The 25,746-nt window shown below is 45.8% G+C and overlaps 1 protein-coding gene across 2 annotated transcripts in view; it reads left to right on the top strand.

Annotated features, from left to right (window-relative positions):
• The window catches only part of LOC116883501 (alpha-actinin-2), a 47,958-nt gene that overhangs the window by 14,742 nt on the left and 7,470 nt on the right, over nucleotides 1-25,746 (top strand). For both annotated transcript variants that reach the window (XM_032884669.1, XM_032884668.1), the window contains exons 2-7: nucleotides 12,911-13,025; nucleotides 14,091-14,210; nucleotides 14,830-14,916; nucleotides 17,482-17,569; nucleotides 19,398-19,476; nucleotides 22,830-22,911. In XM_032884669.1, the coding sequence (XP_032740560.1) occupies nucleotides 12,911-13,025; nucleotides 14,091-14,210; nucleotides 14,830-14,916; nucleotides 17,482-17,569; nucleotides 19,398-19,476; nucleotides 22,830-22,911 (571 nt within the window). The remainder of the gene's footprint in view (nucleotides 1-12,910; nucleotides 13,026-14,090; nucleotides 14,211-14,829; nucleotides 14,917-17,481; nucleotides 17,570-19,397; nucleotides 19,477-22,829; nucleotides 22,912-25,746) is intronic.

The following is a 25,746-nucleotide window of genomic DNA, read 5'->3' as shown; positions in this document are numbered from 1 at the left end:
TACCCTATGTTCCAAGCCTTAAGATAGTTGGGGACGAATACACAGCTCTTGTCTTCATTGTTGGGTTCGATAGTTAAAAGGAATGGCTTCCCCAAGATCAGCTGTGACCCTTCTTTAGAATAGAGAATACATAGGGCTGGAGTGTGGCCCAGAGACAGAATATTTTACCTAGGTACATCAGGGTCCTGGGTTCTGACCTCAGCACTGAAAAAGATCACTGGAGTCATAGAAGATGTGTGTGTGTGTGTGTGTGTGTGTGTGTGTGTGTGTGTGTGTGCAAGCAGGTGCACTTGTACCAGGGCATGCATATGGAAGTCAGTGGATAACTTTCAGGAGTCTGTTCTTTCCTTCTACCATGTGGGGTCAGGGGGTCACACTCAGGTTGTCAGGCTTGGTGGCCCCTTTATCTGCTGAGCTATGTCACCAGCCTCTGATCTTTTTGTTTTTTGTTTTTTCTTTCTAATCGAATTTTTGTTTTGAAGCCAAGTATGGTGGCACATGAGCAGGAAGATGGATCTCTGTGAGTCCCAGGCCAGTGAGGGCTTCATACTGAGGTCCTGGCTGCTCTTCCAGAGGACCCAGGTTTAGCTCCCAGCACCCACTTAGTGGCTCACAACTATATCTAACTCCCTCTTCTGACCTCCATGAACACAGGACACATATAAGATGGACAGACATACAGGCAGGCAAAAACACTCATATCTGTAAAATAAGAATAAAAAGTTTAAAAGTTTGAGAACTGTAAGGGCATTCCCTGAGTGAGCTTGCCTTATGAGCCAGCCTCACGACTCTTGGCGTCGGTGTTACGTCCTTACTAGATAGCTTAACTCCAAGGTGAGGATGACAGGTAGGGATGAGTAGTATTGGCTGGAAAGGTTCTTGGGGATCCTCCTGAGCAGGGAGGAGATTGACAAATGGAAACTGCTTAGCCTCACGTTGAGGGGAGGTCTTTGTGAGGCAGACATTGTGAGAGAAATGCTAAGTAAGTCAGCCTAAAGCCTTGCATGTGGAGCTCAGTATCAGAAGGAACGTGGGGACAGGGACAGCTTTCATTCATTTCTGGCTTCACTCTAGCTAGAAAGCACTGAGGAGCCCAGGCTAGCCCGGAAATCACTGTGTAGTCCAGCCTCAGCCTTGAACTCTTGCTTGTCCTGCCTCTGTCCCTTATTTTAGGATGTCAGGCATGCACCACCATCCCTGGCCATGTTGTCTTTTGAGGGAAAGTTTGACACGGAAAAAAAGGATGTAGAAAATCATAATTTAGGACACTTATTGGCTTTGTGGGACAGAGGAGGGGTACATTCATCTAAGATCAGCAAGTAATAGATGACTTGCTCCTGTATTAATTGCTATTTACCTTGACCAAAATCAATCAAGTTTAAGTTGGGGGAAGCGGATCATTGGGTAAGAGCACTTGATGTGGAAGCATGAGGACCCAAGTTCAAATCCCCTGCACCCATATAAAAGCTGGGTGTGACTGCACACCTATAACCCTGGGAATGTGTGGGGCGATGAGAAGATCTCTGGGGCTTGCTGGCTGTCAGCCTAGCTCCAAGTTTGGTGAAAGACCCTGTCTGAAGGGAAGAGAAAGATGGAGTGGGACACCAACATTCTCCTCTGACAGGCAGTCATTCACACCCACAGTAACCGACGTATATCCATCTCATATATTTAAAATTAGGGCTCAAGGGGTAAAGAGCACTTGTTGCTCTTGCAGAGGACCAAGGTCCAAGTTCAGTTCCCATCATCCATGCCGGTTGGCTCTCACCGCCTGTCATTCTAGCTCCGCACGTGTACATCCTCCCACAGACATACACACAATTAAATAATAAAATAAATCTTAAAGAAGGATTATACTTTAGACTGGAGTAGTGAGTGTTTAGCCTGTGTCTGCACATCTTTACAAGGAGGACTCCATTAATAAAGACAATTCTTAGATAAAACCATATAAGGGAATCCATGTTAAAGATGCTCACTGGCCTTGAGCTAGTGGCAGTCCCCTGCTTCAGCCTCTTAAGTTCTTTAATTACAGGTGTGAGTCACCATGACCGGCTTAGACAGGCAAGTTCTCATTGTTGTCACGGCTGTGACTGCAGCCCGCCGATGAGCACACACCACCTTGGAGCCCAGGTCTCTCCCCGTGGAACTCGACCTTGTCAGCCAGTTCCCACCTCTGTGTGCCATAGCTAGAATTTCTTTCATCCTTTCTAGAGGGTATTTATTTTTTACTTGCAGAGTATGTGTTTGTATGTGTTGAAGGTGGGTTAGTGAGGTGTGTGTGTGTGTGTGTGTGTGTGTGTGTGTGTGTGTGTGTGTGTGTGTGTGAAGGCCAGACATCATGTCTTCTCTATAGCTCTCCATCATAATCTGTGAGGCAGAGTCTTTCCGGACCTGAGCTCACCATTTTTTTTTCTTTTTTTTTTTTTTTTCTGGCCAGTGAGCCCCTAGAGGTGGGTGCTGGGGATCTGAGCTCAGGTCCTCGTGCTTTAGCCATTAAACTGTCTCCCTATTCCCCTTTTCTGGATGTTTTGAAGAAGATTCCTACGTCTCAGAGAGGTCATTCCTCAAACCCTCATTCATCCAGGCTAAATTCAGCTCTGTTGAAAATGGGAGAAACATTATCTCCTGCTACACAACTTCTTGGCACTTGCGTTTCTGAATTTTTGAGCAGCCTGTGGGCTAGACAGAAGGCAGGCTCGTGAGTCTGGCAGTTGAAGTCTCAAGTTCTCAGTTCAGAATTTCTGATTAAGGCGAAGTCTGGATAAGGCTGTCTTTCTAAGTGCTTGGGGAGCCATGGTTAGCCTACCCACTTGATGAGCCATGAGTGGATTCTATTTTTACAGATCCCCTCCAGTGGATAGCCTGTTATTTTTGCTCTCTCTCTCTCTCTCTCTCTCTCTCTCTCTCTCTCTCTCTCTCTCTCTCTCTCTCTCTCTCTCCCCCGTCATCTCCCCTCCTTCCTCCTTCCCCTCCCCTCTCCTTCTTCCTCTCCCTCTCCTTCTCTCCTCTCCCTCAGCTTACATATTCTTTCTCAATGTCTGTGAATTCTGCAGTTAAGCTTGGCATAAATGTTTTTTAAATGTAGAACTTGTACAGATACATGGTCTTACCATTCTTTAAATTCAAACAAACAACTTGATTACACCTTGAAAGTTTGCCCAGTAAGACCATATTCAACAACAAATTTTCAGGCATGTGTTAACTCATGCCTGTGATCCCAGCAATGCCAAGCTGGAGCAGGAGGATTGCTAATTTGAGGCCAGCCTGGGGTACAGAGTGAAACCTTGTCTCAGAGAGAAAGCATAGGCGGGGGTAGATCTCAGATGGTTACAGTGCTTGTTTGCATGCAGGAGGCCTTGGGAGGTGGAGGCAAGAGGACTAGGAGTTTGGTTGGGAATTTGAGACCAGCCTGAGACCTTGTCACCAACAAACCCCAGACAAGAAATGGTTGTGGCCTGCCACCACACCCCAGCGACTGCTCCAGCTGAGATCAGTGAGTCCTGCTTTTCTCCATTGTTGGTTTCACCAGCATCTCCTGAGTGGTTTTGAATGAAGATGGCAGGCTTCTAGCAGCCCTTGAGACAATTGTCGGTGTTCATGTCCTGAAGGCTTAGGGGTCCCAAGGCTTTAGATAGAAGGCAGTACTGAGTGCTGCCAGGCAGGGTGTGCTGGAGCGAGTCTACAGAGACCTCCTTCTCCTGTCCCTTCCACAGCATCTTCACGTCACTACATTGGAACCGTTTGCTATCCTTGAGCCTCAGTTAAAAGCAGCCATATTTGCTAATGAAATTCCAATGTACTCATGGCCGAGATTGTGGAAGTGGGAACTCTAAAGTGAGCGGGACAGGCTCTGCTCCTCTGGGTGATGTGAGGAGAGCAGCATGGGAGTGTATCCAGTGCATTACAATGGTGTCCTGGGGGGTTGGGGATTTAGCTCAGTGGTAGAGCGCTTGCCTAGCAAGCGCAAGGCCCTGGGTTCGATCCTCAGCTCTGAAAAAAAAAAACAAAAAACAAAATACAATGGTGTCCTGGTTTAAATGTAGCTTTATTTAGTTTTCCCTTAGCAATAAGGTTCTTTTTTTAAAAAAAAATAGATATAATATATAATATAATATTATATATATGCAAAGATTCCTCTTATTAGCAAAACTGATAAGCCGAGTACTTTTTGTCAGATGAAGTTGAGATTCGGTAACATTGGCTAGAAAACTGATAAAGGCTGTTGCCAGCAAGCCCGACAACCTGAGTTTGATTCCCATGATCTGCATGGCAGACAGAACCAGCTCTCACAAGTTGTCTTCTGACTCGATATGCATACCAGGGCCAATGTGCACACATGCACACACGCTCTAAATGTAATTTTTAAAGATATGTTAATTGTGGGGTTGAAGGCATGGCTCGGTTGGCAGACTGTGCACTTAGCATGCATGGACCCTGAGTTCCGTCCCTAGCATCATATAAACCGGACAAGCAGTGCAGTGCATGCCTGTTCTCAGCACATTTGGCTATACGAGACTCTCTTGAAAAACAAAACCCAAAATATAATAACAGTGCTGCCTGTTCTCTCCATAAAAAAGATGGTGACTTGGGACCTCTCTAGATTCTTGGAGCAGAGACCTCGTATCCCTGACTAGCGACCTCTGATGAGCTGTGCTGAGCGCCAGTGCGTTTATCTTTAGATATCAGAGCTGGGATATCTCCCAGGCTCAGGCAGTCTTAAATCACAGCTACGGGTTGTTTCTCTGAGACACCTTTCCCTACCCCAGCAAGTCTAAAGTGGCTTGATTCATATTCATTCATTCATTCATTCATTCATTCATTCATTCATTCATTCATTTCTTCACTCAGATATTCATCCAAACATTCATTCATTCTCTCCTTCCCTCCCTCCTCTCCTTTCTTCCCTTCCTCCTCTTTCTCTCCCCGACTTCCTTTCCTCCTTCCCTTTCTTTTATAAGACAGGGTCTCACTGTAGCTTAGGCCCACCAGGAATTCGCTCAGTAGTCAGGGGTGGCTGACCTGTGCTTCCCCACGCCACAGTGTCTAACAGGATCTTGGAGATTAGGCAGAGATTTGTGGGCAGAGAATTAAACAACTCCTTACTATATAGCGAGATGCCTGGCTGTATAAATTATGAGAACATCGGGGTTCTGAGTGGACTTCAAGGCACCTGGTAATTGATGATAACTGGCTTGCAGGGTCCTTAGGGTTAATGTTCCTGATACATCCTTTGCTTTTTTTTTTTTTTTTTTTTCTTTTTTCGAGCTGGGGACCAACCGGGGCCTTGCTTCCTAGGTAAGCGCTCTGCCACTGAGCTAAATCCCCAGCCCCATCCTTTGCTTTAATTTACCTATTTTCATCCCAGGGATGGAACCCAGGACCCCGTGCATACTAAATTAAACTAAAGAGGCAGCCTCCCAATAAGCTGTATCCTGCTTTGGTGACGTTTTAAGATTCTATGATCAGTTGGAAAGTGTACAGCCTTGAAGTCATGGGTCCTTTTTTTTTTTTCCAGTTGGATGACTATTGAGTCTCATGGTTAATGTTTTGTCACTATTGTGAGTGCCATCTGGGTCCAGAGAGTTCCTGAATGAAATAGAGACCAGCAAAACACTTTCCTTCATATTTTCCAAGATGGTGGAATGTCTGGATATGTAATTTTTTTTGAGAGAGAGACAGAGGTAGAGACAGAGACTCTCTCTGTGTAGACTTGGCTATCCTGGAACTTGCTATTAGAGCAAGCTGGCCTTGAACTCGAAGAGAGCCCCACCTCACCTCTGCCTCCCAAATGCTGGAATTAAAGATATATACCACCACAACCAGCTGGATATTTAAGTTTAAGGCCACTCAGCTTCTTGGTGTGTGTGTGTGTGTGTGTGTGTGTGTGTGTGTGTGTGTGTGTGTGTGTGTGTGTGTGTGTTGCTACACTTCTGTGCATGCATGTGTCTGTAGGTCAGGGTCAATATCAGATGTCTCTTCAGCAGCTACATGGTTGCACTGTTGGCTTCTAATGTGGCTTTCCAGGTCTGGGGTTAGCACTGTAGCATTCATATGGACCACACGGTGTCACTCTCTGTGTGGTGTTTGCACGATCAAGGTTTTTCTATCACGGAGTCAGGAAGGGTCATCGAGAGGCAGGCCCTTCCCCTTGCAGCAGCCTCATGGATGAGTGGCAGGGGTTTCCACCTTCAGAGGGCTAGGCCATCTACTCTCTGAAGGGACAGAATGACCCTTATTGATGGCAGTGCTAAACAAACATATCCTTTTAAGAGTGAGCTCTGCCCTCCCACTTCTACCTGCGCAAAAGGTAGAACTTCACTGAACACACGGGAGCTCTCGAGAACCTGTCCTTCTGCAGTATTGATCAAGAGCCAGGAAACTGATCAGAAGGAATCTTGGCAAATTTATGAAGTAGAAAAGAAGACACTATTAAAGCAGTCTTTATAAATAGAGAGGTAAATGGAGCATTTAAAAATCAGCTTAACAAAATTGTGTTTTTAATATAAATGTCTTAAAATACTTTTTCTCTCTTTTTTTTTTTTTTTTTTTTTTTTTGGTTAGACTGTGTTCAGAATCAACCTGCCAGGTAGCACGCCCACTCCTGTATTTCTTCTCCTGATAACCATTTGAACTGTTTCATAATGCTGCTCATGGCAGTGACTGTATCTGCTTTATAGCTGGAAACCACCACCATGTGAAGGACAAATAATTGCACAGTATCACAGTTAGAAATAGAATGTGAGTTCCAAACCATGGCTTCAGGCTGGATCTGGCTTCCTGCCCCATCCTCCCTGCTCCTTTTTGGGAAATTTTGGCCGTCCCACTTGAAGGTTTCAGGCCAGGACAAGTGTCAGGGCACTCGTAGAAGACACAGTGTATGCTTTTTTATTACCCCCCAACCCCCACAGGACAGATGAGGACAACTAACCTCAGGTACTTGCATGCTTTCATGGTTCCTGACCACGCCCCTCTGTACCATGCTCTCTTGTCACTGGTGGATTCATAAGCCCTCCCTTGCCTTGCCCATCGCATTCAGAAAAACCCTAAGGGGTTTCTTTCCATTTTAGAGGGCATGTCTGAAATGTGTATTATATGTAGTATAATGTATGAATATAGTTGAATAGTTCTCATTATTGTTAGAAAAGCTGGGCAAGGAAATAGAAAATGAGTGCATTAGTATGTTGTCACAATTTTTTGTGTGGAGATTAAGGAGGGGGTGGTGATGGTTGAATTCAGAGTGACCGAGCCAGGCCCGGTGACACAGACCTATACTCCCAACTGCTTAGAAGTCTGAGGCAGGAGAATTATATGTCTAAGACTTGTCTGAGAGCTACGGAGTGAATCTTTCAGTTTGGGTAACTCAGACTCTTATGCTCTGTTTTTATTGAGGAGGCTCAGTGGTAGAGCACCTGCCTGGTGACCCTGCATTCAGTCTCAAGGAACACAGTAAAATGGGGTGAGAGTGGGCATTGAATGAAACAGACTCTTGCTAGAACCATGATTACTTTTCGGATTCTCATCTCTTAAGATACACACACCAAGGAGAAATGATAAAAAATTACACACACACACACACACACACACACACAAGGAAACAAAACAAAACCATTAAGAGATGACTCTCAGTGGTTAAGAACACTGGCTGTTCTTCAAAGGACCCGAGTTCAAATCTCAACCATGTGTAGCTCACAAACGTCTGTCACTCGAGTTCCAGGGGGTCTCGCACCCTTCTCTGGCCTCAGTGGGCACAAGGCATGGACATGGTACATAGATATATACCTGCAGGCAAAACATTTATTTGCACAAAATCTAAAAAAATGTAAATCACAGATGCAACTACTTTTGCTTAAGAATTCCTCATGGAAATAAATTGTTATGAGTGGATGGAACATAAATAGGTAAAATTAACTGAAAAATGAAGCCAAGGACCAAACAGCAGTTGAATGGCACAGGTTCCTCAGTTCAGAGCTAAGTTATGCTCATCATTAAGTAACCACATTGTTCTGTGTTATAATCTCACTGTGGGGAAAGCAGTGGACTCAAGTCCTTTGTGAAAGATGGACTGTCCTTTCCTGCTTTTAAATGAACTGTCCTCTCTCACCTGTGCTTCTGGAAAACCTCTCAGCTCATCACTGGTTGCCATGTCTCAAGATTTGAGGAGCATGTTCCCCCTTGAGCCTCTGGGCGGAGTCCAGCACTTCGGTAGAAGTAAAGACCAAGGTGGTCTAAGCATCCTGCAGTCTTACCAGATGAAAGCGAGTGACTGACAAGTTACCAGAACAGGGCTGGAATCTTGGTCCAACAACTGGACAACTTGGTCTGCTGCTTCCTGGGCTTAGAGAACTCCCATCTGAGTCCAGGGATGACCACCACTGGAAGGAGAAGCCAGCTTGTGCCAATAGACTGCTCCTAAAGCACCTGGAGGGGTTGTGGTTCTTTGTTCTAGAAAGGGATTCTGTATTTCCTGCAATTGCCTAAGGACCACACCTAGCATCTCTTTGCTGTGAAAAACACCTGACAGACACCCAGATTCTAGTACAGTCATCCGAGCAGCAAAGGCCTGACGACGAGAGCAGTTCTATCTGCAGCGGCAGGAGCAGAAGGCGGCCGGTCACATTATAGCTGTTCAGGCAGCACGGGAGGATGGGCCTTCAGCCTGATTCTCCTTCTCCCCCCTTTCTTCCTTTTGTTTTTATTAAGTTTGGGGCTCTAACCCATGGGATGGTGTCCCTCGCAGTCAGGGCGTATCTTTCTTCCTCCCTGTCCCTCACCAGCACACCCAGCAGTGCAGATCCTAGGTGATTCCAAACCCAGTCAAGTTGATTAATCTTCACACCTACAGAGACAGTGTCTGCGCTCTTTTATTTCTGGAACTTCAACCTTAGTTTCTTTGGAGCTGATAGAGATTAGACTTGCTTGTCTCTCCTTTCTGGGAAATAGATGGGAAATAGTCTCCTCGTGGGTGACTGAATTCTTGTTTCGCTTTGTTTTGTTTTAATAGTGTGTCTGTGTGTGTGTGTGTGTGTGTGTGTGTGTGTGTGTGTGTGTGTGTGTGTGTAAGTTAGAGGACAACTTTTAGGAGTCAGTTTTCTCCTTCCGCCATAGGCTTAGCTACTGCTTTCGTTCCCTGGACCATCTTCCCAAACCCTCCTTCCAACAGGTTTTTATATCTACCTCATACCCTTTTTTGACTCTGGGCCTTGGTATGTAGCACAGGCTGACCTTGTATTTATGGTCCTCCTGCCTCAACCTCACAAGTGACTGGGATTACATTCACATGCCATCGTGCTTAGCTAAGTGCCCCTTTCTGGGATGTGTAAAATGCTCGGATTTACCACTAGGTGCAGAGGAAAAGGAATAGCGAGGGAGAAGAGGGTTTGAGCTGCAGGGAAGATGGAGGAGGATCTCAGATTGGCCTGGCAGCTTCGGGGTGGGGAACTTCAGCGTCTTTTCAGACACGGCATCTGGATAGCGAATCTAGTCCTCAGGTGCCTCCTGAAGATGGTCTTACCTCCGTGGCTATTTGAGTTCTCCAGGGTTCCACTCCCATGGGCCTTTATTAAATATGTTGCTGTACATTAATATATATCGCTAAGTGAGAATGCGTACAGAAAAATCTTCAGAAGGTTGTAGAGCTTTGTTGCTGTCCTGTGGGTCCTAAGGATCCAAACACTTTCCCCAGAAGCCTCTGTGATGGGAAAGACATAGAAACAGTGTTTCTCATCTGTGACAATTAAAACTGTGAATAGAATGACAGTTAAACATCTAAGAAACCTTGTAATTCCATTTCATTATGCAGTATTCAGTAGCCTTTTCCTAGCAACTACCCCGGAGCCATTTGAGCCCCCTTTCCATGGTCCCCAGTCACTCCCTTCCCTTGGTGCTTGGAACTTAGTAAAGATAGGTGTTGCTTCTGGGGCTATGCCAAACACACTGGTTGCTTAGATTACACTCATTCTCTGGACTCGCACAACAGGGTAGTATATGAGATAGGAAACCTCCACTGATAGGTATGCCTGAGAAAAGACTTATCAGAGTGGTTTTCGCAGCATTCCATGGGGGATTAGAAGCCTGTGCTGACGTCCCGGGCAGCTTTGGGGCTATCTCCAGAAGTGCTTCTGACACTCTGACTGTCAGAGGAAGTAAAAGATAAGACACCAAGTACCACAGCTTGTTCTTTTCAAAGTGGAGCCTAAATAAAAGAAACGCTACAAATGTTTACCTTGTCATATTTCCCTCTCAAGACTTGGTATTCTATAAGGTCACACTTACGTAATTAATCTTGATGTTATCAGTTAAATACGAGCACCTGCCGGGTAGTTTTGTTCTTCTGTAATGTTGTTCTTAAGTTTTTGAAAAGCGTGTGTGTGTGTGTGTGTGTGTGTGTGTGTGTGTGTGTGTGTGTGTGTCGCGCGCGCACGTGTGTGTGTGTTCGCGTGTCCCCATCCAAGCATGCACACTCACAAACCATGGTGTATAAATGGAGTTCATAGAGCATCTTTCAGGAATTGATTTTCTCCTTCTACCACGTGGATCTCAGAAATCTAAGAAATCTTAAGTCATCAGGCTTGATGGCAAACTCCTTTACTGCTGAGCCATATTGCTGCTGCCTCTGACTTCTGTTGTTGTTGTTGTTTTTCCAGGCTGGCCTCAAACTCTGTATGTAGCCACAGGTGACCTTGAACTCCTTATTCTCCTGCTTCTGTCTCCCGTGTGCCGGGGTTAGAACCTGTTTTTATTTGGTTATTTGGTACTGGAGACCAAACCCACAGCTAATGGGTGCCAGGCAAGCATTCCACCAAATGAACTACACCCGCTAGCCCCCTAAGTACATTATAATTAATTGGATTACTCTTAAGTAATGTTCTGGTAGCCATCTTACCTTACTATCTAGAACGATACTGGGGATGCCCCATGGCTGGGCCACTCCATACCGAGTACTTGAAAGATGCTGGTGCAACGTAGAGGCTATGTTTCAGTTGACTTTTCCTTTACTTAGCTTAAGTTTCAATAGCTACTTGGAACTAGAGAAGCCCACATTGTTGGGTTCTAGGTCTACAGCGGCTTCCATATTTATTACTAAAGCTCAAGCCTGTTTAGGAAAAGTAATTATTCACTTAGGTTCTTGGGACAATTTGATGCCTGTAAATCTGAGAAAATGCTTACACATTTTGCCACTAAATTTATAGCAGTTTCATGTAGTTCTTGACCCGAGTGATTGCTAAATTCAAAAGTCCTTCTTATAACCTGGGAAAATTGTTTTTATGGGCACCAGGCTTTTTCTGGCCCTGTTTGGAAGCCGCCTGTTTGGGAGAGGTTGATTTGCCTCATCATGAATACAGAACCTCCTCGTGTGTTCCCTGCCTACCCTCCCCATTTATCATGCTAGGCACTCTGTTCTTAAGCCCAGCAGCTGCTGTGACAGGGGACAGTTTGCATTCTTAGCCAGCAGCTGCCCAAAGCATTTCTAATCTGGTTTTGGCAGGAAATAGCACACAAGTGAAAGCCAAATTAAAAGAAGCTTGAAAAATAACAGGACTAACTTAGGGCAGCACCAAGGTACCGTCTGGTTTCCACTGCAGATTATATGAGTAATTTGTTAGCATGACAGGGCCCAGAGGCACTCTGGGGTTGGGGCCATGTGTGATCAAGTTTAAAATCCAGGGTCTAGACACTGAAGACAGAACTTCAAGGTTAAGACTGCATACTACTCTTCAAGGGGACCCAAGTTCAGTGTCTATCACACCCCTACTGGTGTGATATCTATCTGCAAATCCAGCTCTAGGTGATCTGACACCTTCTTCTGAGCTCCATGGGCACTCACAGTCTCCCTCTCCCTCCTCTCCCTCTCCCTCTCCCTCTCCCTCTCCTCTCCCTCTCCCTCTCCCTCTCCCTCTCCGTCTCCCTCTTCCTCTCCCTTTCCCTCTGTCTCTCTCTCTCTCTCTCTCTCTCTCTGTCTCTCTGTCTCTCTCTGTCTCTGTCTGTCTCTCTCTCTCTCTCTCTCTCTCTCTCTCACACACACACACACACACACACACACACACACACTTAAAAAAAAAGTTTAGTAAACACAGACTCTAACTCAAGGCCTAGAATAGGCTTGGAGGAGGTTATTACTATTTTTATTATTTAAATGATGTGCTACAAATCCGTTTTAATTGATTTAGCTAAGAACTTAAAATTATTGTTCCTTCAAGATAAACTATTCATTGATAATTAGTGGTCAGGGGTCCCTCCCCTCCGCTGCTCTGAGCTACACAATGTCACCCACCCTCTACAGAAAGCTGCTTCAGCATTTTTTTTTTCAGCATTACTTATGTATCTGTTTGGTAGGCACACTTTTGCTGAATGCAAGGAAGAAAAGCATGTTCTTCTTTAGTCTCTTTCCTTCAAAGTGAGAGCTCTTCAGCAGGCACAGGTATGGGTGTTGATGGCGAGCCAGTGTTCATCGAAGGTAAATGCTCCTCAGGAGGTGCCGGAGCTCTACCAGCTCAGCTTGTAAAGGCACTTGTGGCCAAGCCTGACAACCTCAGTGCTATTCCTGGGACCACATAGTGGGAGGAAAGAATGGACTCTCATTCATAGGTTGTCCTATAGGACTCTTATGGGACTCTCTAAAGCCCGTTCTCCGATTTCCACAAGGGTATCTCTCTCACACAAAAATAAATGGTTATTTTTTTAAGTTCTTCAAGTTGTAGTTGCAAACAAATTAATATTGTCCCTAAAGAGATTTCGCCTTGTGCTTACCTTTGCGTCTCCAATTCTTCTCTACATGGAATCCTGCCTCCTGTAGAAGGCCCAGGGAGCTGTGGGCGCTGATGGACCCTTTAGAAGGTTCCGAGTGCTGTCCATGAAGGAGAGGTCCTCCAGGCGCCTGGCCTGTACTTACCGAGTCTGGTTTTCCTTGCAGACTTTCACTGCCTGGTGCAACTCGCACCTGCGCAAAGCCGGCACCCAGATCGAGAACATAGAGGAGGATTTCAGGAATGGCCTCAAGCTCATGCTGCTTCTGGAAGTCATCTCGGGTGAGTGTGCTGGCTCCAAGTTGTTTGTTTGTTCCTGTTATAAAAGAAGAATGGGCTCTATATAAAATGGACTTAAAATGTTTAGGGCTGGATGTGACAATACTTCTCTATAATTCCAGCCTGAGTCAGAAGGGTCACCATGAGTTGAGGCCAGCCTGGGTTACATAGGGAATTGCAGGCCAGCCTAGGGCATATGGTAAGATCCCGTCTTTAAAAAACAAAAACAATGGGCTGGAGAGATGGTTCAGTGGTTAAGAGCACCGACTGCTCTTCCAGAGGTCCTGAGTTCAAATCCCAGCAACCACATGGTGCCTCGCAACCATCTGTAAATGAGATCTGATGCCCTCTTCTGGTGTGTCTGAAGACAGCTACAGTGTACTCATATATAATAAATAAATAAATCTTTAAAAAAAACCCAACTTTGTTTAAAAACAAAACAAAGATCCAGTGAAACAAAATAATATACCGCACATCTCAAAACATGGGAGTAAAATGGACACTTGTATGTTACCTGCCACACTGCCTGCTTCATCTTTAGTATGGATTCCAGAAATAAATGACCTCTGGTCTCGGCCAGTGCATGTGTTTCTCAGGACTCTGAAACATGTGCAGAGATCACCCTGGGCTTGGGTGTAGACTGGGCAGGCTGGGTGGCCCTTGAGGAGATGTGGCTGGGAAGGAGAATGGAAGGCCTACTCAGCGTCAGAGAGCTTCATGACCAGATGTCTAAGAAGAGCTCTGGCAACCACTCTGGTGACTCGGGCATCCTCTAACAGCTAGCCAACACCTCTGAATGCTCCAGGGCCTCCAACTGGCTTCTTTCTTTATCAATGTGAAACCTGGCCTGTGGCCAGATCCAACACTGGTCGGTCTGCAAAGGGCGTGGTAGCTTTACCTGTCCTCTTGGGCACATTGGTCTTGAATGTGTTCCCTTAGGGGAAACCAGAAACATGTCAGAAGCAATAGAGTGATTACCCCCTCTTAAGGGAGGCCTAGACTCTAGTTTTCGACCCCTTGATTCACAACCAAGACAGTATCCTGCATGATTCTCTTTTCTTCCTTCAGGGGAAAGGCTTCCCAAACCTGACCGGGGCAAAATGCGGTTCCACAAGATTGCGAATGTCAACAAGGCTTTGGATTACATAGCCAGCAAGGGAGTGAAACTGGTATCTATTGGGGCTGAAGGTAGGTGAGAGGTGACTGCTTCTCCTCCCTCCCACCACGCTCCATGCCTGCCTGTATCATGCCCCCTTCTAGGCACCGTCCACAGACATGTACCAGGAATGGGCACCAGGTTCTACACTGTCTGGTTAAAGAAAAATAACATCAACTGTCATACCTTGTCTCCTTCAGATGTGTTACTGGAGATTCATGTCTGAATGACTAGGTTAGGAACTGATCAACAGGACTCAGTGTGGTGCCGACACAAATCCATCATTCCAGAACTTTTTGAGTTTGTTCTGGGCTACACTGGGAGTTCAAGGCCAGGAGCTGAGAATGCTGAGTCTTCCCACTGCCGTTTAGGGAAGGTTGCAAGAGGGGTAAGGGCCGAGAATAGAATGATCTCTCTGATGGAGTCTCAGAACACCGAGGTGGTCTGCATTGATGAAGCATTTGTAAGACTGGTGCTTAAATCATTAACTCAGATCTCACAGAAACCGGAGCCATTTGCTTATAAATGCCACACAACCAGATGCTCAGCGATGCCTGTTTAAACAGACGGGTCCTCTCCCGTGTACCCTTGCCAGCGAGCCGTGTACCGATTTTTGTCATCTGTCCATTAGCTTGTTTTCCTTACCCACAGAAATCGTCGATGGCAATGTGAAGATGACCCTGGGTATGATCTGGACCATCATCCTCCGCTTCGCCATTCAGGACATCTCAGTGGAAGGTAAAATTCGTGGATGGCAGTCCAAGCTGCCTAATTCGGAAATTGAGCTTATAAATTGAATTTTGAGTAGGATATTGTGACTTTGAACAGTCACTTGCACGATCAAATGAGAGGCATCTGGGTTGAGTTTTCAAAAATTTTATATTTATATGGGAAAATACCATGGCAGCGCTGTTCTATTCTTGGGGTGGAATCACTTTGCAAGAGATGAACACACGTTCCGAGCAGACGGTGTCTTTAACATAGGTTTCTTTACTGCATATTGTACTAGGAAGTTCTCGAATGTGCTAATGAAATAGGCAGAGGGTTTTCTTTCTTTGTATTCTCTGTCCTTTCTTCCTCCCTCCCTCCTTCCTTCCCTTCTTCCTTCTTCCTCCTCCCTTCCTCCTTCCCCCCTCTTTCCCTCCCTATTTCTTCTTCCTTCTCTTTCTCCCTTCACTGGGGATTAAACTCAGGGCCTTGCACATGCTAAACACGTTTCACCACAGAGCCATCCCCTCAACCCCCTAGGGCAAAGTTCTTTAGGCTTACAGCCAGAACACTTTAGTTCTATTAATACTAATAATAAAAGTTGGACGTGGTGGTTGACACCTATAAGCCTAGCACTCGGGAAGTTAAGACAAGAGGATCACAAGTTTGAAAACACCTCAGGCTTCATAGTCAGACCATCCAGTCCTATGTAGTCCCTGTTTCACCCCTAAAACATTCTTTACATTCCCTCCAAAAAAGGAAGAGAAAGAAAAAGGGAAAAAAAACCCAAAAACCAAAAAAACCAAGATTTCCAAGCTCAGCTACAGAGCCTTCAAAATAGTGAGCTCTACAAAGTGGGTTTAACTGTTTAGGTATTTAAAGTTAGTGGGTGAAAAACACAATTATGACAAATTACTGTTTTTCAATAACTTGGGAACCTTTAGGAAGCATCCTGTTATTTTCATTAGCATGAAGAAATGCACTGTAATAGAACCACGTTGTGCAGGAGTTTTCAAATGTAGACCGTGTGCTCTTCAAACTGGCTGTCATTTCTGAGCCTGGATTGAGGTTTAAATGTCATTACATCTCGGTTTGATGTTTTAGATGACATAAATGGGTTTGGCGTTCTAAAAAGGGAATCACTTAAGTGAATTAGAAAGTTCTCTAAGGGCACATGCTTCGGGCTTCTTGTCACCCAGTACAGTAAGCAGGGAAGTGGCTTGTTAAAAAGATTTATTTTAGTTTTAATTACGTATATGCACGTGCCTGTGAGTGCAGGTGTTCTTGGAGGACAGAAGAGAAAGTCGGATTCCCTGGTGCTGGAATTATAAGTAGTTATGAGCTGCCCAACATGGGTGCTGGCAACTGAAACAGATACACTCTTTCTGAGCAGTGTCAACACTTAACTACTGAGTCTGCTCTTCTGCCCAGCCCCAGTGGGAGGGTCTTAATGATTGACTACTGAGCCTGCTCTTCTGTCCAGCCCCAGTGGGCGGGTCTTAATGATTGACTACTGAGCCTGCTCTTCTGTCCAGCCCCAGTGGGCGGGTTTTAATGATTGACTACTGAGCCTGCTCTTCTGTCCAGCCCCAGTGGGCGGGTTTTAATGATTGCTGGCTGAGAAGTCACTAACACCACCAGGAAGACTGACATCGGAGTCTCTTCCGTCCTGGGAACAGACACAAACACCCAACTTCTCCACATTCAAGTTTCACCACTCAGGCTAGGTTAGCCTTTGGGGACCAAGTTAAGGGAGGCTGACTAATTGGCAGCCCAGCTTGCCCTTAAACCTATTCAGCATGGTGATTTGAGAGATGATAAACAGGCACTTCTAATTCTCAGGATGTCAAGTGTGTCAACAGCACTAAATTTGGATTTATTTGCAAGAGGTGCTCCTGAGACGACTTAGTGGGCAGGCCTAGCCTGACAACCTGAGTTGGATTTCTGGGACCCACAAGGTGGAAAAAGAGTACTGACTCCTGAAAATTGTCCCCTGGCCTCCACACGTGTACTCAAAAATATTTAAGAAAAAGATTTAATTCTACTGATCAAACAGTTGTTAGGCTAAAAGGCACAGTAATAAATTTATTAAGGAAAAAAGAACAATAATAATGAGGGGGCCAAGACAGGGAAGGAGGGGTGTAACAGGCACACGGCAACAGCACATACTGGTAAACACGAGTGTTTTGTTTAGAGTTGGGGGTGACCTAGGGTTCCTCTTGCCCTCTGCTGAGGAGGGGATTATATGAAATCCAGCAAATCTTCCTCCAATCAGTATTACAGGGGCGAACTTAGTTTTTTCCCCAGCTGGTTGTTTCTTGTTTTTGTTGTTATTTGGTTTTTCCGTTGCTAGACATTGACCTTAGGGCCACAGGAGCACTAACCAGGCAGGCATTGTACTCCTGAGCTACATCCCACAGCCCTGGTTATAATTTTGTAATTAGTGTAAGGGAATTTAAAATTTAATTTCTATCAGATGTAGCTATGAGAATGGCATTGTCTGTTTCCCCTATATCCAAAATAAAATAACCTTTTTCTTTTTGAGCACACCCTCACTCCCCACCACCCACAGACCTTTTCTTGTTGTCACTGTAGAAACATCTGCCAAAGAGGGCCTGCTGCTGTGGTGTCAGAGGAAGACAGCGCCATACCGAAACGTGAACATCCAGAACTTCCACACCAGGTAAGCGCTATGACCCTCAGGCCCTGCCTGTCCCCCAGAGCCCACGAGGGTCAGGAGAACCATGTGGCTTTTAGCAGTATCTCTCCTATGCAACAGCTGGTTTACATGGGAGAAGTGAAGCAGTATTTCCCCAGTGCTCAGGGTCTCCCACAGAGACAGTCCGTTAAGGTTTGCAAACATCAGTCCTGTCTGTTAAGTGGAGGCTGTGTTGTGCCAGAGCCCTTCCCAACTGGTGGCCCCTTTGCCCCCACACTAGGAGAAGGTGACGGGAAAGGTAGCCTCTTACCTAGGATGGCGGGACCCAGCAAACTCTATAGCTACTCCGGGCACTCCAGTACTCTGCCCTCTTCCTTCCTAGGCCATCGGGTTTAATTGAAGACAAATAGGAAAGTCACATTTTAAAAATGGCAGGGAACGGGACAAACAAAACCCAGGCTTGTTGTGGGAGCAGAGTGTGGCCCTAGTGCAGGTTTAGCTCCTAGGGGTTTGCTAGCACTGTCGTCGGCGAGCAGAGGCTTGGTCACCTTCCATCCTTTGGATGGTGAGTTTCTGTGGGTCTGTGGAAAGTGAGAGAAAGGAAGGACAAAGTCACAGCACAGCTGCAGGTTGGGAGGGAGGTACTGGCTAGTCCATTATTAGGTTAATGGCTGTTGGAGAGGGAGGGTCAATTTTCTTTAAGGGTGTGACCCTCAGTATGTCAACCAGTGGATGGCCCTACACTCGTGAATATGTGGATAACACAAATTGGACTTGACTATTGAGAGAGAGAGAGAGAGAGAGGAGGAGGAGAAAAGGGAGGGGAGTCAACAATTGGCGATATGATTAAAATGTACTATATGCTTATATAAAACTCTCAAAGAAGTATTTTCAAAAAATTTTATTTAAAATTATGTTAGAATATCTCCAGGATGTTAGCACCAAGCTAGGCCTTGCAAGCAGAGGAGAAAGGAAGCATTCCCAGTCCCAAAGAAGCCAGGGAGGGCTGAGACAGCCAGCCAGGGTGAAAGTCAGGTTCCCCTGTTGGCCAACACTGGGCTCTTCTCTTGGTGGACCCACGCCTTTCGGAGTGATGTTTCCCTCAGGGCCATTTCCAACGCTTTGGGAAACACCTCCCATTCCCCACTCATTGGCCCTGCAGCATACTCAGAGCTGAGCATCTAAGGGCTCAGTGTTGTCTATGCCCCAGCTGACATCCAAGTCTGCCCCGTGACCCTGGCCTTCTAAAAATTAAAGTAAACTCAGAATGGTACCCCCAGTCTGCAGCCCAGCATTTAGAAAGCTGAAGCTGAAGCCAGCCTGAGCCATGCTGAAGGACCCTCTCCCAAAATAATAATAAATAAATCAATAAAGGCAGTCCTCCTGAGGAAAGACAGAGTAGCTGGGAACTTGTGGAGACTATAAGTACTCTAAGAACTCTCAGAGGGAGCATCTCCCAGATACACCTGGGGTCAGTATTCGTAGGGGAAAGGGTTACTGGCCAGTATCAGGCAAGGACCAGAATAGAGACTGGGTAAAGAGTGAGTGGGAAACCCCAGGATTAGAAGATGGTAGGCTTGTCTTCTTTCCCATTGCTGTCCGTGCCAGCACATGGTGAACAGGGTTAGAGACTCTGGCAAGACTGAGTCACCCGCTCGAAGCAGAAAAGAAGGGGGCAGAGAATGGAAGTGTGTATGGGAAAGTGCAAGGCTAGACCATCCAAGGGCCATTGGCGTTACTCACTGGGGAGGGGCAGGTCCCTTTGGTGCCAGACATCAGATGGGAACAGTCTCACCCAGGGGACCCTGGGGTCTCTTCATTAACCCACATTCTTCTCCTCTGTGTTGCAAAGCTGGAAAGATGGCCTTGGACTCTGTGCCCTCATCCACAGACACCGGCCTGACCTCATCGACTACTCAAAGCTTAACAAGGTCATTTGTCTGGGGGTGACTTTCAGTGTGCTCCACCCATCACACCCGGCATGTCACCCTGAGAATGAGCCCACAGCACTGGCCTGCACGGATGTGGGCTGCACAAAGCCTTCACATGTGTTAACGGGTTTGCTTGCCACGATTACAAAGATAGGCAGTATCTAGCCAGGGCTTGGGGGAATAAGAAAGGTTCAATTGCCCCACCCCCACCCCTTTTAGTGTGGCATCAGGAGATTATATTTGCTAATGAAGAGTTTACTGCTGAGCCATATCCTTAGCCCTTAAACTCCCTTTGCCTTTCTGGAAGATTCTCCTCCACCTGATGAGAATTGATTAACTCTTTTCTCACACAAAAGCTCATCACAACTATGTCATTGTTGATGGAAGAAACCACTTATTTATCTTACAAAAGAAGCTTTGGGGATTTTTGGGGGGCTGGGGTGGAGGAATTAACCGTGGAAAACAATTCAGTGTACTAGGTCTTGGGATGAGGTTGGGGTTGGGTGGTAGTGTAGCAACAGGGTCTCTTGTAGTTGAGGCCGGCTTTGATCTCCCGATCCTCTTGCCTCAGCATCTTATATATGATCATTGCAGGAGTGCTCCTCTCCCAATCCCATTTTTAAAAGTAGTTTTAGGTCTGGAGAGGTGGCTCAGCAGTTAAGAGCTGACTGCTGTTCCAGAGGTCATGAGTTCAGTTCCCAGCAACCACATGGTGGTTCACAACCACCTGTGATGGGATCTGATGCCCTCTTCTGGTGTGTCTAAAGACAGAGACAGTGTACTCACATACATTAAATAAACAAATCTGGGGAGAGAGGGAGGGAGGAGGGAGGGAGGGAGAAGGAGAGGGAGTAGTTTGAGAGAGCCAGGTGTGATGCCCGTCATTTGGGAGGGTGAGTCAGGAGAGTAGTGAATTTGAGGGCAGTCTCCTAAGGAAAACAAGAAGGTTGTTTTAGAATGTAGGTTGTAGAACAAAGAGAAACCAGACCCTCCTCTGAAATTGCCATGCTTCAGAATAAAACGACCCAGGAAGATTTGAAACTGAGAGTATGGCAAACCCGACATGCTTGCCTTAGGCCAGAGATTTCCTCCTGGGTGCTGGTTTGCTGAGCTGGCCATTCACGTGTGCTGTGTCTTGATTTGGAAGTTGGCTCCGTTGCATGCTGCCCTCGTGTGTGGCATGTACGGTTGTGGGGCAAGTGTCCTCTGGCTTCCCTCGAGGTAGCACTCCCCACCCCATCCCCACTCCCACCCCAGTCTGTCTTCACCGATTCAGAGCTTGTGAAGATGGGTTTGTTCCCCAAAGATGAGGAAGGAGGTACCATAGTAGGAAGTAGAGCTTTTCAGGCTCCTCGGTGCCTATATTTTCCTGTCCTCTGAGTTACCTTGAAATATTTAAAGCAAGTGTATATTTTCCCCATGAATATTTATTGAATTTGTAAAATGGAGAACTTGTTCTAAAGAGATTGTTATGCTATCAAGTTAAGAGTGATCAGCTTTTATTTTGAAAGTGAATAGACTTATGAAATTTGGCATATGCAGTGGGTAGAAAATTGGTAATATAATGACAAGTATTTTATACTCCGTTAGATCAGAATCTATTATAAGTAAATGTGCGTATACATATATTCTCATTTTATGTAAGCATGTGTGTAAAATAATGCATGCATATTCGTTGGAGTTTCACACTAAAGTCAATGCTTTAGATTTTGTTTGTTTGTTTGACACAAGGTCTGGCTGTATAGTCCAGGCTAGCCTTAAACTCATGGCAATTCTCCTGCCTCAGCCTCTTGGGTCTTGGGATTATAAGCATGAACCATTACACTTGGCTTTGGTTCTTATTATCCTAGCTTTGTAGACCTAGAAAGTGGGAGAGCCAGGGCGTGCCCAGGGTCACACGACTTCCCGCCTGTACTAGGAGGTACTGAATTGCTACATTTCATCTCTTTAAACGGCCACCTAAAAAACCAAGTTGTCACAAAGCCTCAGAATTACCACCCCATTTTAGGCACCAGAATCTTTCTTACATAATTTTTGGGGAAAAAAATTTGTTTTACCCAACTAGTAATCTTCATAAGCACATCACAGAAGTCAGGCAAGTAAGATTTGATTAATGAGATTAAGCAAATGGCTCTATGCCTTATTAAAGCAATATTTTTTGCCTGATATAATTGTATGTTTTATGAGGTAAATGAAACAACACTGGGGTTCTCTTTGGGTACATCTAGAATTTTTTTTTTTTGAAGTCCAAGACTTTCAGTCATCCCCCTGTAGTAGGGATACTGTATATACTGCAGAGCACCGCAGTTTCTAAGATGCTCAAACAGGCCAGATGAGATGGATCAGCAGGTACAGGAGCTTGTGGCCAAGCCTGCCAACCCGAGTTCGATCCCTAGACCCATGGTGGAAGGATATTGCACTAAAGTTGTCTCTGAACTAGCAACGTCCTTCATTTTTGTCTCTTACCTCCATCTGTTTCAGATCCATCAGAGTTCATCGCTTTAACAGATTAGAACAGTTTATGTTGCCTTTAGGTTTTCAGAGTTTCAGTTACACACGTCTAGCTAACATCGTTCTCTGTGTTTAGCGAATCTCACGGGGCGGAAAACATAATTTCTTGTAAAAAAAAAAAAAAGACTGTTGTGAAGTCACTTGAGATTTTAATACTGTCACCTTTGTCCTAATTGGAGCATCATTTCTGTTTTTCATGACCACCCTGTAACGTCTCTAGCAAGCTAAGCATGGCGCCCAATATCACCTGACTTTTGTCCTCCCACCCCCTGCCTGCTTATATTCTGCACCAGTATCGTGCTAGGTGTGGTAGTACACACCTGCAGTCTTGGCGCTTGCCAAGTAGAAGCGGGAGGGTCGGTTCAAGGTAGGGCTTTTGAGATGTGTCAGTCAAACAAACAAACAAACAAACAAACACTCCAATACGATCAGAGTAAACATCTCGAGCCTCACCTTCCACATCTGGAAAATGGCTTTTGTGATTTAGAACGGTGAAGTTTTCTTTCCGCCTAAAAACTAGGCCCTAACACACACACACACACACACACGTGTGTGTGTGTGTGTGTGTGTGTCCTTTCTTCACCAATGACAAAATATCCATCTACTTACCTCCTAATCCAGCATTTGCCCTCTTAAATCTTATGCTTATGTCCTGTGAGGTGCAGCTGCATGGGTCCTGCATCTCTGTGAAGTCTAATGTTTCTCTCCATGTCTTATAAGAAGGAACGTTGTATAGCTCTAGTCCTCTGTGAGTGGGAACGTGTCCTTCCCGAAGGGTGGGGGTACGCCTTGTTTTTGCTTTGGTATCCTGACGAAAACTGGCTGTGTTGTTCTCCACACAGGATGACCCCATAGGAAACATTAACCTGGCCATGGAAATAGCAGAGAAGCACTTGGATATCCCTAAAATGTTGGATGCTGAAGGTGAGGTGAAAAGCATGCCTACCGAGTTACAGGATAAAAACCCGTGGACCATAAAAGCCGTGGTGGTGGATGGGGACGCTGTAAAACCGTGGGCAGGTTACATCTGAAGTACTTAGGACTCTGATGAGGCTCTGTCACTCAACACACGAGTATTAGAGTTTTGTGCCTATCTTGCTCATAATGATCTCGCTAAAGATTGGGCCAGCAGCACTGTAGAAAGAGGAAAAGACAAAAATCTCAGCCTTAGCTAAGAAGCGGAGTGCTTTGGTACGTAGATTGAGATCTAGACAGCAGTGTGTAATTGTGTGTGTGTGAGTGTGTGTGTGATTGTGTGTGTGATTGTGTGTGTGAGTGTGTGTGTGTGATTGTGTGTGTGTATGTGTGTGTGAGTGTGTGTGTGTATTTGTGTGTGTATGTGTGTGTGAGTGTGTGTGTGTGATTGTGTGTGTATGTGTGTGTGTACACATATACATACACAAAAATATGTATTAATAGCCCGTGTGTATAAATATGTGTATATTTACACACGTCACATAGATAGCACCATAGCACTGGAGATTGAATCCAGGGCCTTGCACATCTGTTCACTCTACCATCTGTCCCCGGCCCTCTATTGCTTTCTATTTTCAAGTCGGGGTCTCAAGTTGGTTAAGCAGGCTGTCCTTGAACTCACTCCATCGTCTAGCCAGGTTTTGAACTTTTGCTCTTACTGACTCGGCCTCTCCAGTAATGCAGACTTCATGTCTGTATCACCAGGCTCTGACGGATTACTGTTTTTCTAAAGCAGACTTTCTGTGTTCTGTTTTGCTTCTGCTAACATCAAGCTTTTTTCTTCTCTATGTAGAAGTAAGTTAGCAAATAAGTCTCTTTGTGAAATTACTACTTTAAGAGAAAAGAAGTCTTTCCTGCTAAAAGCTGTAGAATTAAATTTAAAACATGGAACATTTGTACTTTCCCGCCCTCTGTGGATTTATCTTCGCTTTTTACCTTGTTGCTGTTAGTATCCTCATTCTCTAATGTGAATTCTAATTAGTCATCAATCAATTCTCTGTGGGCTAAACAACCAGAGACCTTTCTCTTCAGAGCTCTAAGAATGGCCTCAGTGTGTTGGTCAAGCCAAAGGCTGCTGGGAGAAGAACCTTCCCTGTTTTTTTAGGGCAATCCTCACCCTATGGCAGCATTGATCCAGTTCAGTCTCTGTCTTCTCTTGGAGTCTCCTTGTGTCCTGCTGGGCTAAGAGATCTGCTTGCTTTATGGTGATCTCACTTTCTGGTTCCTTTCTGGGAAGATTCTTCTGCATAAGGTCCAGTCACGGCTTTAGGAAATGTTAGTATCAGCCATTCAGCCCACAGCAGCAATTTTTCAGTTAGCAACACTGACCATTTGCTAATCCAAACCCCGAGTAATGCTCTCACTCAAACACCAACGGAAGCCCTCTTCGTGCTTTCTCCCAAGCTCTCTAGAAGGAGAAAGCCAAAAATGAACGTAGAAATGCCCCTTTCCTCTCCAAACGCTGCCCTCTCCAAACTGCGGATGGGTTCATGGAGTATCTCCACGGACCTTTCCATGTGGCAGAACTCCCGAATTAATATCCAGCATGGATTAATAGACTCATATCTCTGTTCATTAATGCCTGGCCCAAGTGGAAGGCCGGGTAGCTTTCAAATGTAATCATGGTTGTCTGCAGGATCACCATGGCTGCCCTGGCCCCGCTCATGTTCTCCACTGTTCTTAGGTTTTCCCTTAGTCTCTGGGTCCTGGCTGAGTATGCAGTTACCCTTGACCTCGCCCTTCTGGCTGAAGGCATGCTTTAGCTCTGTCATTTCCTCCTCCTTTTCCCTTTCCTCTCTCCTCCTTCCCCTCCTGTTCTATCCTCCCCCCCACCCCCGACTTCCCTCTCTCTTCCTTTCAGTTCTTTGAGCAAGGTCTTTTCTACACTTTCCAGACTGACCTTAAATCCACTACAATATCCAGGCTGTCCCAGAACCAGGGGAAACCCCTTCCCCCACCTCCCAAGCACTGGAATCACAGGCACTTGGCACTCTGCCCGACTCTTCCCTCTCCTCCTCTTCCCTTTTAAAGACCCACAGTGCTTATACACCACGTTAGCCATGGCTGTAGAAGAGTCTTGTGTAGGAATCTCATAACTGTTGAGATCGTGATGGTCTTGGATGCAGTGCATACTGGGACATAACCACTGCATTACTGTAGATGGTTTTGTGTCTGTCCTCAGCCTCCCTGTCTTGGCAGCTTTCCTGTATCAGCTTAGTGATGACCCTTGGTAAATCCTTGCATCCCACCTGCTATTGTCGCCCTCGTACCCCGTGGTATTTGTGTTGGTTTCCAAATCCAGGTGTGGGCTATCCTGAGGCTAACTGATCTCCTTAGCCATGGCCTTCCCTTGCAATGGAAACTGGAATCATTCTTCCCTTCCTGTCTACCATACTTTGAACAGGTGATGGGAACTGTATCCACCTTGAACCTGTTTGGAGGTGAGCTCTGAGATTAAGTCTGTGGGCTTCTCCTAGACTTGTAGAGGGATCTTGTTGACCTCAGCCCTCCAGGTGATAGAAAGTCTGTGAATGTGCTAGAGTCTAGGAGCCTCGTGTGCTTGACTTGTAATTAAGGCTTCTCTCCACCAGCTGTACCTTCCTCTGCACTCCCTCTCCTCTCCTCTCTCCTCTCCTCCTCTCCTCTCCTCTCCTCTCCTCTCCTCTCCTCTCCTCTCCTCTCCTCTCCTCCCTCCTCCCCCCTCCCTCCCCTCCCCTCCTCCCTCTCCCTCTCCTCTCCTTTCCTTCCCTTTGGCAGTTCTCACAAGCACTCAGAACAGAGACT

Source organism: Rattus rattus, chromosome 14 (assembly GCF_011064425.1).
Source record: "Rattus rattus isolate New Zealand chromosome 14, Rrattus_CSIRO_v1, whole genome shotgun sequence".
Taxonomy (NCBI): domain Eukaryota; kingdom Metazoa; phylum Chordata; class Mammalia; order Rodentia; family Muridae; genus Rattus; species Rattus rattus.
Note: the sequence above shows the minus strand (reverse complement) of the source record. Positions and strands in the feature narration are given on the sequence as shown.